This window comes from Echiichthys vipera, assembly GCF_963691815.1.
Source record: "Echiichthys vipera genome assembly, chromosome: 9".
NCBI classification, from domain to species: Eukaryota; Metazoa; Chordata; class Actinopteri; order Perciformes; family Trachinidae; genus Echiichthys; species Echiichthys vipera.
The window spans coordinates 14,998,317-15,014,816 of NC_139834.1; the positions used below are offsets into that span (position 1 = coordinate 14,998,317).

Genomic DNA, 16,500 nt, shown 5'->3' on the forward strand with positions numbered 1-16,500 from the left:
TATCAACATATGGAGACAATTTCATCCCCGTGTTTTGTTGTGATAATTACTGGCCCTTTAGCCATACAAAATAATGTAAACACAATTTGTTGGGTTTAAATTACAATTTTACTTCCATTTGAGTTCATCCAAGAAGGTCAGATTTACCATGAATTCACGTTTCACCCTTTGAGAACAGACTATTTCTTGACCTTCATCCAAGAAGGTCAGATTTACCATGAATTCACGTTTCACCCTTTGAGAACAGACTATTTCTACTAGCCTTGATTCATATTTCCTAGATATTGGAACCAGTAAATGTTGGGAGGTGAGAGAACGTTATAAACAAGTGTCTGGATAAACAGTTAACGTGAATAAACTAATTCTAAATGACTGATTTTGGGGCTGGTTCTATTTAGCTCTTGTAAACTTGCACATGATGTTGCTTTACCGTTGCAATAACCACTGTAAAAACACACTGTTGTGTAACCCACTGTGCAAAAATATCTAATCTGCTGTAGGAACCACATGGTGATGCAGCCTCACTTCAATCTGCAGGTCCTGTTGGCTGCTGCTCTCCTTGCCTCCTTGATCAAGATGGATTTTCACTGAAAACATGTGAGTTTGTGTCTAATGGAGAGACTTCAACAGAGAGTGTGTACAGACTACGGAGCTCGTGTGTGGGAGTGTGTGTCCATATGAGCAGCTCTGCATTCCAGTGGGATAATCTTATCTCCCTCCTGCTGAGTTTATGGACCTCTGAACTGTAGGGAAACACTCACACACACATACACGCGCAAGTTCTTGGGTCTAAACAAACATAAATGCAGTGGTTAAAGAGAATGAAGCAATTTATGCACATTAGAAGTAGACTGACAACGACACGCTCAAGACACTCGTCTCTTCTCTTTTAGATTCAACTAGAGCATCACTGTATCATCACATCCACCCCCTGCCTCTCATATTGGGATTTACTATATCCTTTGAATCATCACATGAACAAAGACAAGTTTGTCTGCAGAACAAATGTAAATGCGCTCAAGTGACCGTTACCTGTGGTCTGAATGGACTGAATGGTAACAATGCACCTGATTGGATGCAGAGCTATCAGCAACGGCTTTTTAAATGTAAAACATGGCTTTAAGATGCACTTGTGTACTTGTCACTTGAGGAAAAAACATTTGTACAAACACAATAGGTGTTTGGGAGTTGGCGTCTTTTCATACACATGAAAGGATTCTGGTCACCACACCTTTAATCAAAGCATTTAAAGATTTCATTTAATCAAAAACGTCATTAAAAGGTTTTTTGAAGAAGTTTGACAGATCTCAGTGATGCCACCAGCTAACACTGTCTTTTAAAATCTATTTTCAATTCCTCAATCCAAATTAATTCTCTCAGAGAAATGAAAACAATATATGAAAGAAAACCTTTTTCAACTAAAGGTGTAGTTGGAAGAAATCAAAGACTGTAAATTAATATGGTGAAGTGAAGAAGAGCTGGTTTCTATGAATGAAAAAAGGGATTTTAATCTTCTGTAAAACTTTTTTAGATCGTCCATTAATCAAGTTTGACTTTACAGCACCTTACAATCATCAGAGTAAACCTGTCCCATGATGGTCTGAAGCCATTGAACAATCGACCGCTTGGTGAATTCTGCTTCACAATAGCTGTATATCACATTAGAAAAGCTTTATGGAAATGAAAACATTTCAGGAAATGTCCTCAAACGCTCCAAAGAAATGTTTATTATTCTAACTTGGGGTGGCTTTTGCCTTTATTGAAAATGCGTTCATTTATTCTTTATTCTTTTGCCAAATTAGTTCTGATGCAGCAAACATTAAAATCACATGGATGAACAGCTGTTTTCATCACTTTCTGCTCGCATTAGCACAGTGGAAAACATTGCCAATACTACCATGAAAGAACAATTAATACTTGCCCAATTTAATTTCAATTATTTTTCTCTAATGGATGAGTTAGATGGCCAAGGCGACTTTTTTCCAGTTATCAACCTCTACTTCCTCTACTGTATCCTTTAAAGCCTTCTTTATATGCTTCAAACCAGTGGATGTAACAGTTGAATCACCATACATTCCAAACGTTTGCTTAAAAATTGAATGGAAACGTGACCATTGTAGGAAGAGTCGACATTGTTACTGACCCCCTATAGTCTTCAGAGCCACTGATGCTGACTCAAATGCCTTTATTTTGGGACATTAATCAGACTTTATGCAGCTCCCTCTGCAGCCAGAAAAGGTTTGTATGCAACTTTCTTTAATATGCAATGGTACTCCCCAACACCTGTAATCTGACTTTGATGATGATTTGCGTTCCCATTTACATATTTAGTTTTCTTATTTGTAATCCTGTTAATATTCTACTTCTACAGGAGACATCAGTTATGCTATGGTCACAGCAGCTTACAGTGTTTCTACTCTTGTTTAACTTCCATTTCCCTTTTGTGATAACAGTTTATTGAATTTCTGTCTAGTAGCAGTCACCAGGAGCTTTTAATCTTCCTGGGGTCAATAGGATAAAAAAATACTGAAAAAAGTGCACATTATTATATCAATCAAACATACATGAATACATAAATAAGGTACTGTACTAAAATAATCCAGCCGTTTTCCAACACACACATTACAATCAAATGATCATTTACCTGTATAAACAGAATAGACATCGCTTCAGGTTTTCATTTAAGTTCTTATTCATGGATATTCTGAAAAAAAAAATGGTATAGTGGGGATTTGTGAAAGAGCCACTTTATCCATTGTCACTTGCTGTTCTGTTCTTGCTAGTAAAGGTCATTCTTCAGAAAATATGTCAGTCTTCACCAGACTAGCATGCATTCAAGCTCCTGTCTGATTAACAGTTTAGGATACGCTGCTTTATTGTGAAGCTTCGGCAGATCTTTTTATGCTGCACTAGGTCAAAGCCAAATACCGTACATCCTGCTTTCATGTGCTTTAAGAGATACTTTACCCATTTTAATCCAAGTCTGAGTCATGGCCATGTGTGCATAGTGATCAGATGAACAGTGTTTTACTGCAATGCCAGATATTACTGTGTCCATTTTAGTTATACTGTTTTCTGTTTTCATCAACAGTACATGTACAGTTTAAATGTTCCTTTTACCTCATCAAAAGCCAATGAGTGTATTGTAACATCCAGACCCACCTCATTATTGTTTTTTTTATTTTTTTATACGACAAAAACAAGACAAGGTTATAATAAACAAGAGATTAAGATACAGGTTGATGCTGTTTTTATCTCAGTATGTAAAATAAAAGAGACTGAACAAGATTTTCCATTTAACCATTGTTGTTGCCAACATTTGTGTACATATAGCTTTTATCGTTTCTCTCAGACCTATTTTTTAAGGGCACCCACCATTCATCTCACAGAGCCACATTTCGTTTGGCAGCTGTTTACCTGACTTCCACCTTTTTGCAGTATTTTTGGGGGATTATTTTGCAAACATCCTTAAGATTAGACTGAATGATGATTTATCTTCCACCTTATTTTGAGTTTGAAGAGGCTTCTGCAGACAGTTTGAGACTCTGTGGGAACACCTACTGGTTCATCCCTGGGGCCAGAGAGGAGAGAACATCTGTTCTGGGCAGCAAAACTTTTCATGTCTTCTTGTCCTCTCTGTGTCATAAGGTCACCCAAACCCTGTAACACAAATTGTCCGCAGGCACGCTATACTACACACAAACTGCTCTCCTCTAAAGAGCAAATTCAACAGTGTGTAATCAGCTGTTTTTAGCATACAGCATCCTACATGGTGTGTGTGTGTGTGTGTGTGTCAGGTCAGGTGGACGTTTATTTTTATGTGAGTGAGTACAGACAGGCACACATCACGCTAACACAATACAATACAAATAACTATACTGTAGATTATACTGATCAGTTTCATAGCATTAAGCTCTAAACCACCTTTTGTACATCCAGAGTCATCCTCAGCAGCAGACCACAACTCAAATTACTTTCACGTGTGTCTTTCCTACTTGCTTTTTGTTTTTACTGCTGCCCTGCCCTCGTGACCCCCAGTCTACGTGGCGTCGGCGTCAACAAGCGCTCTAACGACGTGTGAACTTTTGGGCATGCCGTGACAATGGCGCCTTTTAGACAGGTGCATACACCCCCATCGCCCACCGCCACTCACTCTGCCACCGAGGAGGCGCTTTGCAATGCTAAAGAGGACCACTGAAGACTGTGACATTCCTGTCTAAAGATTGGCACCTGACACAGTTCGTGTGTGTGTGTGTGTGTGTGTGTGTGTGTGTGTGTCTGTGTGTGTGTGTGTGTGTGTGTGTGTGTTTAAGTAGCCATTCTGGATAATAATCAGGCATTCGACAATAATAATAAACGTTATTTTATTATAGGTCAGTTGATGCAAAACAAAGAGTTTTACAATGATTCAATTAATTTAAAAAGAAAATATTGGCGACAACCACTCCTTTTCTTCTGTTTTCCCTTTGTTACTTCCTGCTATGCTACATTCTTGTAATCCTTGCACATCTTATTTATAAAGACAAAAAAAGGTACGAGTTAGATTTTGGAGTGTGAACTGCAATTACGCACACATTTTACGCATGTAAAAAAGGGGATAAAACATGTGGAACCAATATCCTCTCTGACAATTTCATGCCACCCGAAGGCACAAAGTTCAATAGGGCCCTGTCTGGGTTTAAGTCACATCATCATATTGTCACTGTCAGCTCAGTTAATTTGACCGCAGATCGTGCTGTGAGCAAGCTGGAGAACAGCGCCTCTTTTATCTGAACGGACTTATTTCCCGCAGAGACAGAGAAAGAGAAATGCGGTCAGCATGAACTGAGGGGAGCAAAGAGAGAACAGAGCGTTTGTCTCCTGTACGTTTTCAAAAATGTCTCCACCTCACCAGGGTGCGTAAAAGCCTAGAGGCACCAGCGCACTAAAGCGTCATCATAAAATGTCTCTTATTTGGAAGTGAATGAGTCTGAATGTTCTTAACAATTACAAAATACGAGATCAATTTCAATCACACAAAAGTAAACATCTGCACATGGTATTCTCTAATTAAAAATCAGTCACATTTGTTGTACAGTAATGTTAGTTGGGCAATTATTTCATTCAATTTTCCCACTTGTACATAGATATTTCTTTAAAATAATGAGCTTCCCCCTTGAGCTTCCTCTTTAGTTCACCATTTTTCAGATACAATATATGTGTGTGTAGAAATATCCAGCACAGAAGACTACCGCAACCCCTCAAACAGACAGATTAATGAGCCGACAGAGGACGCTCCAGCTTCAGTTTGCCGTGGCACATTTTGTAATGGAATGGATAGTGGAGTAATGTACAAGGTGTAAGAAAGCGTTTCATAAAACAATGATTCCATGTCGTTTTTTCGTGCAAAAGCACAGAAAAATGTGGCCTAACTTTAGTTTAGATCGCATCTATTCACATTTAAGACAAATAGGAGTAGCCTGTAGGTAAAGAGCTAACCATTAGAGCCGTGAAATGCGCAATTAGATTTGCGCTTTGCTGCAGCTTCTACTACACTGGGCACCTGTGGTGACCGCCCTGACACACGGGGTGTGTCTTTGGGCGGAGATTTGCCCACCCACCCCGCTGCTTCTCCTCTCTGCTTACTATATGAGGAGGCAACTTGACGATCCCTCAACCTGATAAATCCAACCTGGGTAGTGGTCTTGGTAATCTCGCTGAGCATTTTCTCTCTGTCTAGAATCTGCAGCCGCCCGAAGAAGAGATTATTTGATCTGAGCGCACTCCGCCGTGGGAATTATTATTTCATTTCAAATAACCGGTGACAACGAGCCTCAAGTTAACATGCCTCGATCATTCCTTGTCAAGAAGTATTTTTCCAGCAGGAAGCCATGCTACAAGGAGAGCCAACTGGAGAGCCAAACTGGTAAGTTTTTTTTCCTCACTAATTGACTGAATTTGATGCATCTGTGGTTATGTTTTACATGTATTGTTGAGTGAATCACAATCAGTCAGTCACTGAAAGGGAGCTTTTATCAAGTTACACTCAAACGCAAGACAGACGTGGCAGATAAGATGGACATGTATCTTGCATGTAGCTTCCTTGGTGCAAAACAAAGTTTTCACCTGGTGGATTTGAAAAAGGAAAAAAGCTAGATGGATCAGGTCCAGAATGAAAGCAGACACCCATGAATGAAAACAAGTTTAGTGCTCTATTAGATTATCTGTCCATTACAAACCACCTGACTTCCTTTTCTCTGTTTCTAGCTTTTGTCCCAGAAAGCTTTCCACGGGCTGAACTCCCAACGCAGAACAACTGCTCTGCCCTGACCTGCTACCCCACCAACCCCTTCTTCAGCGGCATGGGCACCCTACCGGCACCTCTCTCCCCTGTGCCACTGTCCCCATCACCCCTTGGCCCTCTGGACCTCAGCAGCTCTCCCTCCAGCAGCAGTGGCGAGGAGGAGGAGGATGGCGGGCGTACCTCTGATCCTCCCAGTCCGGATATTATGCAGCACGTCTACCACTGTCTGCAATGCAGTAACAGTTACACCAGCCTTTCAGCACTGTCCCATCATCAGATGTCCCACTGTGCTCCGCAGCCACATTCACCATCTCTGCCCACTGAAGCGTCTGCACGTCCAGCCTTCCACTGCAAACACTGCCCCAAGGAATACACCAGCCTGGGGGCCCTGAAAATGCACATTCGCTCACACACTCTGCCATGTGTGTGCCCCACCTGTGGCAAGGCCTTCTCCAGACCATGGCTGCTCAGAGGACACATTCGCACACACACAGGTATGCATCAGAAGCATCTTTTCACATCAGCATATCAGTCTAATCACATTGATTTCCAAGCTCTGTTGGTGTGTAAATGTAACAGCTGGTTGCACCATGTGCTCATTGATATTCATTGATGTCTCCTGACGTGTGAGCAAATGTTAGTGCTTAGCATGGCACAATCTAATCTCAGTCACATAATGATTACGCATGAAAAAAGGCAAATCTGCATTCAGGGTAGTTAGGGTAGTGTTCCTGCTCTTTTGTTGATTATCTGTAGATCATTTGAAAAACAAAGACCAGAGGACAGAACTTTTGGCCTGTTAATGAAGTGTGTTCCTGAAGCTAACAGTTCTGTTCTTTACCAGGTGAGCGCCCCTTCGCTTGTCAACACTGTAACCGGGCCTTTGCTGATCGCTCCAACCTGCGCGCCCACCTGCAGACCCACTCTGAGGTCAAGAAGTACCAGTGTGGCTCCTGCTCACGGACCTTCAGTCGCATGTCCCTGCTGCACAAACACACCGCCTCTGGGTGCTGCCCTGCCTCATAATAGACCCACATTCCCTGAACTGTTTTAATGAGCCAAATTTTGGTTTTCCCCGAATGATTAGAGCCATTGATACCCAGAGGACAGAGGACTTCAATGCCACGGCAGGACAAAAATATGCAGATCTGTTGCTTTTATAAAATTACTTCTTAAGTGCCTTTTCCTGGACTCTGTAGGTAGATTTTTTTCAAGTCATTGGTATCCTGTCAACTGTGTGTGTATGTGTGTGCGTGTGTGTGTGATTCGAGGGCAGCTGGACATCCAGTTAATTCCCAGGAAACTCCATTGGTGCCGGCCGGTCCGGGACTCTGGCCATGTTGCAGCTGCTGGGGTGTGTTTGTGTGTGTGTATGTGGGGATGTCATTCCTCACCATACTATACATACATGGCATGTGTGTGTGTATATGAGCAAGTGTGTGTGTGTGTGTGTGTGTGTCTGTGTGTGTGTGTGTGTCTGTGTTGAGACAGCTGTCTGTGTATGGTGCACTGTCAAGGCAGGGCAATGATCGACGCGTTGGTTGTGACCTCGGCAACAGGTGACCTTCCTCATGCCACTTTCCACACAGAGTGTTATAGGATGTGAACGAACCACTTAAACTTGACCAAAAACACAACTTGGTTTCCCCAATATTGTCTTTTTACAGTCGAACGGACATTTCTTTAGAGATGTTTTGGGGAATGTTTTGACCTACAGTTTTTAGGAACATTTTGTTGAACATACATTTCAAATGTGAACACTGCCTTTTTCTGACACATGTAAATAAAAGCTTTGTTAAAAAATTTGCTGTGGACCTACTTTATGTGCTCTAACATTAATGTTTATTTCAACAGGCAATCTATTAACTCAGAACTCTAAATTAGTTCATCAGGAAAGACATGACAGATTCTGAATGGGTAGATAGAGGTGTGTGTGTAAGGAGTAGCGGGGACAGGTTTGTGTGATGCTGAGTGATGGAAGGAACACCTGCACACACCTGCCAGACTGTCAGCGCAAGCACACACGCACACGCACAAGCACAAGCACACATGGGGAACACATGCTGAAGAGTTGAAGGGAGTGTGCACAGAGTGACTGCAGGTGGGAGAAGGGAGAACATTTTTTGTGGCGTATAGAAGTGGAAGATGTTGAACAAGAAAAAAGATCCACTCAAATGCCAGAGTGGGCAACATTCTGCAGAATACAAGCCAGTGTGAAATTAGCTGAGTGTGGGAATCCCACTTCCTGCCGTAGAAACGCCCACAGATGGAAGCAGAAACCTTAGTCCACAAGACCAACCAAAACATCCCAGAGAGTCAGGCTCTAGCAGAACTCCAGCGCTGACACAGATCCACTCAGTCTGCGCGGCCATCTGCTCAGTAATGGTTATACTCTGGTTACCTTGTAGGAACTTTCGTAGGAAGTCTGTGCTTATGAGCCCAGCTGAGGGTGAACATCCAGGGTGCACATATGGCAGCAATGTGTCTACAATCCCCACTGCCCTCCTGACCCACACACACTGACGCCAGCATGTCTTAGTGAGGTAACAACGCGTTTCCTCCAATAGCTCAGTGTTGAGAGGTGGTCGCACATGTGTGTGTATGTGAGGGGGAGTTTGAAGAGGCTCTCAAAAAGCTGGGGATCAGATTGCATGACTTAGCTTACCCAATGTAAACAGCACCCGGCAGACTGTGTGACAGCACACATGCAAAAATGCAGACATTGAATAAAGAGCTTTACTTTGATCAAGCAGGGATTTTTCATTTGTCTGCCTATGGGCTGTTTTGAAGCGAGAGGTGAGTGTCATTTAGCTGCTGCACACCTACGCAGGTAGTGAGTCAGAGAGGCATCGCAGCGGGCCACAGGGGACTGAACTCCGACTGAACTGCCGACAGTGTCAGATTTGGTGGGCACAGAGAAGGGGCGAAAGAATTGGATGAGTTAAAGGATGAAGGAGACACATAACGTGCCAAATACTGCTTTAGAGTTAGATGATATTCAATTTTCTCTTTGGGGTATCTAATCTCTACCTCTACAAATTTAAACAAAATCATGCCACTAAACAGACTGTCATTTCTAATATGTTTCGGTCGTTTTGAAATCTAACTCTGACACCTAGCTAGAGGGACATTTTTTTCTGGTTTTGCAGTGTGTAGGAGGCAGTCTATCACTCTGTAGCTTTGAGGCAATGAGATCACTGGGCCTGTCACCTCTCTTGTTCAGTGTGTGTGTGATATCATATTGATCCCCTCAAAGTGTTTTAATGTTCGCAGCGTCACGCATGCGCCCCCTGACTAATGTGACATTCCTGAGCCATTAGTGACAGACATACAATACGGCCATCTAACAGAAAAATAGGACTGCTCTGTCTGTTGTCCTTGCAGTCTGCTCTTGAGTCAAAGTCATAATTTGATTTTCCTGTAACAGGAAATAATGTTATGGTGACCTAATTACCAAGAAAAGGGGATTGCCATTCATTTTAATTTCTCACATGTGTTTTTTCCCATGGAAAGAATTTCAAAGCTTTATTGCCTCGCTCTAATAAATGAAAACAATAAAAATGTTATTGCTCCTTTTTGCTGATACCCCGGTGAAATGGAAGCTTCATGAACTCTACTTTGCTTTTGTGTACACAAAAGCTGATGTTTGACAGTTTGCAGCCGGATGAGTTTTATTTTGTTATAGGATGTCGTCATCTTGGAAACAGAAAATATATGCCTCTCTCTAAACAATCATCCTGTGAAGAGTCATAAGCGGGGCTTCGCATGTGTGTAACAGAACAGATTACAGGGCTGTATAAACTCCACTCACTTAGTTTGAGCAATGGAAAGCAGCACTGCATGTCAACAATGAAACAAACCTTTTCCAACACGTAGGACTAACACTGAAATTGCAATATTCTCCCTGTACCGCTCTGCTCTCAGTGTATGTGTGTGGTGGTAATGTTTGGGATGCAGGAAGCGGCCTGTCAGTCTTGCGTAAACACAGCCCTTCCAAAAAGTGCTGATATAAAGCATCTGGGTGCGGCTACAGCTGTTTGTGTGTACTTGGATGTATTAGTGTGTTGTCTCTCAGGGACCAAAGTGCTCCATATCTTGAAAGAGAGAGGGTACAGTATATTGGTGAAATCAGAGCTGGTGGGGGTTGCGAAGCTGAATCACTGGAGGATCAAATACGAGCCAAAAAGGTTAAGTCACTGGGTTAAAGTTTCAAACCCTCTTACAAACAGCAGTGTTTCTTACACAATGTCACTGCCCAAAGCCTCAGTGCCAGACTCCTCTGCTGGGGCTGGACTCTTTCATTTACCTTTGTCCTTTAAAATAAAATCTTCTCACATAGATCTTTACAGGCAGACAGCATTTCTCCAGTCTGGATGAAATAATGGGCATGTAGGATGGGGAAACTAACAGCATGAGGCATGAAGCAGAGGGTGAACTGGGGATAAGAAGATGATACTGGGAGGAGGACAAGGGAGAAGAGATTGGACATTAGGGGGGTGGGTGTCTGGTAAAGAATGAATGTTTCTGTTCGCGGGCCGTTTATCAAATCAGTAGGGAGTAGAATTTGCGGAGGAATGCCACATGTTGCAATGTAGACTTGATCAATGACATGTGCTCTGAGGCCTGAGAGCACTGTGGATGCTTTTCTCGTGGGGTTTTTGTACAATTCTGAATGTTTTCAGGACTTCGTAAAGTCTCATCGTGCACACCGACATGGATGCTTCTGCACACAAAGAGCTCAGATCACTGGACAAATAAACTGGTTTTACCCAAAGACAGGATATGGTCTCTAGGAGGGGGTACACGCCATTTCCTGCCCACCTCCGCACTCCTGCTGTCCCCCTTCAATGGTGTGTGTGTGTATGTCTGTGTGTAATGTGGCTGGTGCTGTGTTTCCTCCTAAACACAGAGCCTCTCTGTCCCACAGGGTCAGAGGGTAGAGGATGAGCCATAAAAGGACAGGAGGGTAAACAGATGAGATGTGTTGTGTGTAACAGAGGTTTCTGACCTTGTGCCATCCAGAGTTGTGTACATGCAGGTTTCCATTGAACCCACACTGTTGAGTTCTATCACTTACATAAGCATGCATGAAAAAGTAAAGGTAATACAGAGAGAAGTGTTCTATCATGTATTTGATATAAACCAGTGATTTTTTTTCAGCTATTCCAGTTCATTGAATACGCCCCAGAATCAAGGTACTTACAGTAAATCCCATAAAGCGAACTTGCTGCGGGTTTATGAAGGAATCTGGAAACTGTTTAAGAGAATCTGGTTGAGAATCATCTCATGAATGAAGAAGCAGACCATGCTTGATTATAAACATTATAGTATACATTAAAAGAGGTAAAAGATGCTGTATACACCATCATATCACTCTTAAGAGGTATTAGTCAGCAGAAATGTAGATGAATTAAGTTCACCAACTGTATTCACACAAGTACTTAAGTTCAGTTTAAAGATATGCATTTTACTTGAGTGATTTGTAACATGTAGTACTTTATACTTCTACTCCACCACATTTCCATGTTATTTACTACATTTATCTGACAGCTTTAGTTAATCTAAAGATTAAGGTTTTACAAAGTGTTATATAAAAATAATTCAGCTAAGTCTGAATGCAGGATTTTTACCTGTAATGGATTTTTTGTACATATATTGCTATTTCTTTTTTTAAAAAAAAGGGAGATTTCCAAATCTTGTTTTATTCTAAAGCAGGTCAGCGTGCTATATAAATATTGTGAAAGTATCAAAACATTCAATCCACAGAAAAAAGCATGAAGAAAAACTATGCCTTTAAATGAGCCTTCCGGTCTTCTGTACAGATGTGATGTAACAACTATCCTTTATATTGGTAGAAAGTGTCGCTACGGTGCTGTTACTGTCATTTCCTAGCTTCAATGACGGTGCAGAGACACACAGTGTGTTTACATGCGGTTTAAAAACCTGATTTTATTCCGGTTAAGGGCATAGCCCGGTTTCTTAAACACCATGTAAACACCATACCCAGATAAAATCGGGATTGTCATACCCTGGTTAACAGACCCAGAGAACCCGATTATTCGCGCATGTAAACACTATTCTCAAATTATTATCGGGTTTCTTGTCTGCGCATGCTCCCCAGTCCGCGGCAGTGGATTTTGACCCAGAAATAGAATACACTGTATTCAGTCCAGCTGTATGTTGGCAGTGAGCCACCTACAGCACCGGAGGTTGAATTACTCTGTCATTTTCCCATTCAACCCCCGCTCATGTATACCAGGGGAACTTCAATAATCCGATTATTCCCTTAATCAGGGAAACGCCCTTTTTTGGGTTACTGATGTGCATGTAAAGGCACTGACAGATAGTGCCAATGTAGTAGACCCAGAAACACTGACCAATCAGAGCAGACTGGGCTTTTTCAGGAGGTAGGTTTAAAGAGACAGGCGCTAAAATGAGCATTTCAGACAGAAGGTGAATACAAGTTTATTCAGATGGACTATGTGAGCAAAATAATGTGTAAACATGTTATAGTACAACCCAAAAGTATGAACTTAAAAGATGCACAGTATGGGACCTTTAAATGATCTATACTTCATTCAGTGCCACACCTGGTAATCCATGTCACAGCAGCCCTCAGGTTGAATATCACACATCTCTGAGTCTAATCCTGCCATCTGGTACAATTACATCTGATTAAGTTTATGTAATACAACTTAAAAAGGAGACAGCATGGATTATTTTGTGGTGGTACACAAGAGAAGACATATGCTCCATGAAGTAATTTTATCAGTACTTAAGCTGTTAAGTGTAAGTTTCCCATGGTGCCGTGAGGTTAAAAGTTGTTTTTACTTTTCAGAGCCCTCTTCCAAGTAGCAGGACCAGCCTTGCCGGAGCAAAGTAATTGTGGTTGCATCAGTGGTAATGTGACCGTGGCTTAACACACTTCATTTCACTGATTAGCACTCCTTCACCCAGAGAGAGGAGGGCGAGTCCTGCGAAGGAAACCCTTTGGGCTTCGATTTATTGGGAGCTTTTGGCTGATAAGGAATCAGTGAAATCATTGAGTGATATCCTGCACATTCAGAAATGTCAGTGGCATCTACTGGGATTTATTTAAACTGTGAGCCAACCAGGCCTAAATATGGAGCGAGAATAGGAGTGTCAGGGACGAATATGCACAAACTACACACATACACAGGGTAAGCTCGGCAGTAGCCAGCAAGTCATGACATGAGGCATGACATGAGAATAGTTTATGGGGAGAGTACATACTGGGGGGATGTTTTTAAGAAAGCAAGTGTCAGAATAAAAGAATGAGTGACATAATGCGGTATAATAATACGAGGGGAGAGGGCTGTTTTGTTTTGCTTGGACCTCTAAATCAGTCTGTGTAGCACTTGGCTAATGAGAGCAAAAACATTTAAAAATTTTTATTGTCTTATAGTCATCCCCTCTCTCTCTCTTGCCTCATGTTGTGTCATTCTTTCTCTCCCTCTCTCCCTCTTATTTACCACAGGTATTCAGGTATTTGCCCCCAGGGTTCTGCTGGTGGTGCTGAGAGGTGCAAGGTGCACTTTTGTCCTCCTGTCAGGGCCTGTGTGGGCCCAGGGGGGCGCCAGCCGAAGGACCGGGACAGTTCTATTGTCCCGACGCATTCCAGTCAATGAAGGATATGGTAGGGCGTAAGGGAGGGGTGTTGGGTAAATGGGCCAAGACGGGTGGAGATCAGTCTTTGAGTTGGGGATCTAGAGCTTGTGTGTGTGTGTGTGTGTGTGTGTGTGTGTGTGTGTGTGTGTGTGTGTGTGTGTGTGTGTGCGTGTCTGTGTGCGTGTGTGTGTGCGTGTCTGTGTGCGTGTGTGTGTGACTGTGTAAGAGCACAGATTGCCTACCCTCTCCTCCTCCTCCCGTCTTGTCCCGTCCCGTCCTGTCCCTTGAGGAGCCGCAGGGCAGGCGAGTGCACCTGCCTGAAATCCACACCCCAGGGCCAGACGCCTATCTCCCCCATCTCCAAGGTTTTACAGAAACACTGCATGTGCCAAACACACTGGTGTCCACTTACATTCTTTTTTTTTTTATAAGGAGAGGGACATCAAGTTGTACTCAGAAATGTATATTTAAAATCAGTTTGGATTAATGCAGATGTGGAGCAGATTGTATATCAAAAGAGTATTTAGTGAGCTGTCAGTTACATACCTCCAGAGGGAACCGAGTGAAATCTGGTAAATGGTGATGTGGACTTATTTTAAAAAGAGAAGAAAATCTTTTACTTTTAAATCGTCCATCATTGGTCCGACAGTGTTAGAGGAGTGCTTAATTGGTGGACTATTCTTAATGTGATGTGATGTGACTATCTGTTCCTCTTTTCAATAGTACAACAAGCCACATGATCCACAGAGAGCATTGAGATGCTTAATCCACCGTGCATGGAAAACAATCATTTATCACATCCAGAGACTTGCTGCCCCTTTCCTTCTGTCACACACACTTTTTCACAGTAACCAAATCTCCACACAGACCCTTATGTGCATGTCTGCTTCTCAATGCCCCCTCATCTCTCACATAATGATCACATTACTCTGCTACAGAGTTGTGCTTGCCATGTTTTCTTTGGCATAAGAAGAATCGGCACTGGTTTGTCATGGAGAGCATATTCACATTGCATTAGAGGCTAGTTGGTTTAATGTTGCGTGTCAGAGCACATGGTCAGGCTGATGTGCATGCTTGTGTGTGTGTGTTTCTGTAACTAGACCCTCTTGTGCAAGTAGGGACAGGTGTGTCACCACCTGACCACACCCCCGGGCCACACTGCACCTCCTGTCCCTAACACCTGTCCCCTTCGTCTGTGCAAAGACCTGTATATGCCCCCCCCCCCCCCACACACACACACACACACACATACTGAGTAGTGGCTGAGCTTTGTCTGGGAGGAAGGCTGGTTGCTGGGCTGTGACAGAGCGAGGGGGATCAGATCAGGTGGTGTGGTTTGTCTTGAAACAGCTGTCTCTCTGAAACTAGAACGATATCGAAGTGTCCACTTCAAACTTCCTGTCTGTCTTACAACATGGTGTCATCTCTGCCCACATGGCAACAACACTGCAATCTGTTGGACAGCCGGTTCAGACCATTTCATCTCTGTGGCAACACATTTTTAATGTGTACAACGTCATTTAGCGTATGCCTAGCTTGAGGCATATGCATGTGATATTGTAACATGCACGAGGGGGGATCGGTAGCATGTGCATGAACTGTGCCCGACAGTCAGCTCTCACATAGCCCTGCGCTGAGTGGACAGGATGATACGGGCGCGGTCGAGTTTTGCAAAACAAACAACAGGCCTGATCGTTTTGGCATTGTGTGTTTCTTCAAACCACAGAGACGCTAATATTTTACATTTCTGGCATCCCTTTACCTCTGTATGCGTCGTATTGGGCTTTCAACCGACTCCAATGTAAAATTATATGTTACACGTTCAGAGCAAGTCCTCCAGAAGGGCCTGGGTTCATGTCCTGATCATGTCCCGTCCCATGTCAAAGTTAAACTTAACTACAAAATTACAGTACTTATTGGAACCAAAACCACAATCTTTTCCTAAACCTAAGAATGTAGTTTATAAACCTAAGTAGCGCGAAGAGGGTTTTTTTCAGACCGCGACCATGGAGCCTCTAAAAGTGTCAGTATGTGACGAGTAGGGAATACGAACGGCTTGCAGCGGTTCAGAAACGCTGATATTTATCATATCTGTGGTTAACAGAAACATTTTATTCTGGGGGCTAGGTTGTTTTAGACTTTGGTATTTGTAACCTACGTTTACATAAGTAAAGCATCGGAGTACGACCACCACTGCAGCATAATAATATTTATTACTATAAAGGTCTATAGCAGTGATTTCCAAAGTGTGGGCTTCGTCCCCCGTGTCACAGTTATGATCAAAAGTGTGAGTGGGCAGAAGAGTTTAAGATTTTAAACTAAGCAGTGCCATTCTTAAGTTCGGAAGTCTATTGGTCTATTTATCAAGATTCAGATAGTTTTAGAATAGAATAGAATAGACTTTATTGATCCCACAGCGGGGAAATTCACATGAGCAGTAGCTTACAACACAGACACAGACAACACAGACCCTTAGTTTACATAAGGTAAACAAAGATAATTAAAAATAAAATAGAAGATAAAAATAAAAAATAAGAATAGAAAATATACTATATACAATATACAACAATTTACACTATGTGTCATAA

General features: G+C 42.4%; 1 protein-coding gene across 1 annotated transcript; it reads left to right on the forward strand.

The window, feature by feature from the left end:
* The first annotated feature begins 5,675 nt into the window (after positions 1–5,675).
* On the forward strand, positions 5,676–8,050 carry snai1b (snail family zinc finger 1b). The gene is made up of 3 exons (XM_083919421.1): positions 5,676–5,905; positions 6,247–6,777; positions 7,128–8,050. The coding sequence occupies exons 1-3, from the start codon at positions 5,824–5,826 to the stop codon at positions 7,307–7,309; spliced, it is 795 nt and encodes a 264-aa protein (XP_083775547.1). The 5' UTR covers positions 5,676–5,823; the 3' UTR covers positions 7,310–8,050.
* Positions 8,051–16,500: the final 8,450 nt, after the last annotated feature.

What these genes read in the sequence shown, in the direction of transcription:
- snai1b (XM_083919421.1), top strand. Translation starts at nt 5,824, where the DNA reads ATGCCTCGATCATTCCTTGTCAAGAAGTATTTTTCCAGCAGGAAGCCA. An exon ending in CCAACTGGAGAGCCAAACTG is followed by an intron (nt 5,906 to 6,246) that starts GTAAGTTTTTTT and finishes CTCTGTTTCTAG; the next exon opens with CTTTTGTCCCAGAAAGCTTT. An exon ending in ACACATTCGCACACACACAG is followed by an intron (nt 6,778 to 7,127) that starts GTATGCATCAGA and finishes GTTCTTTACCAG; the next exon opens with GTGAGCGCCCCTTCGCTTGT.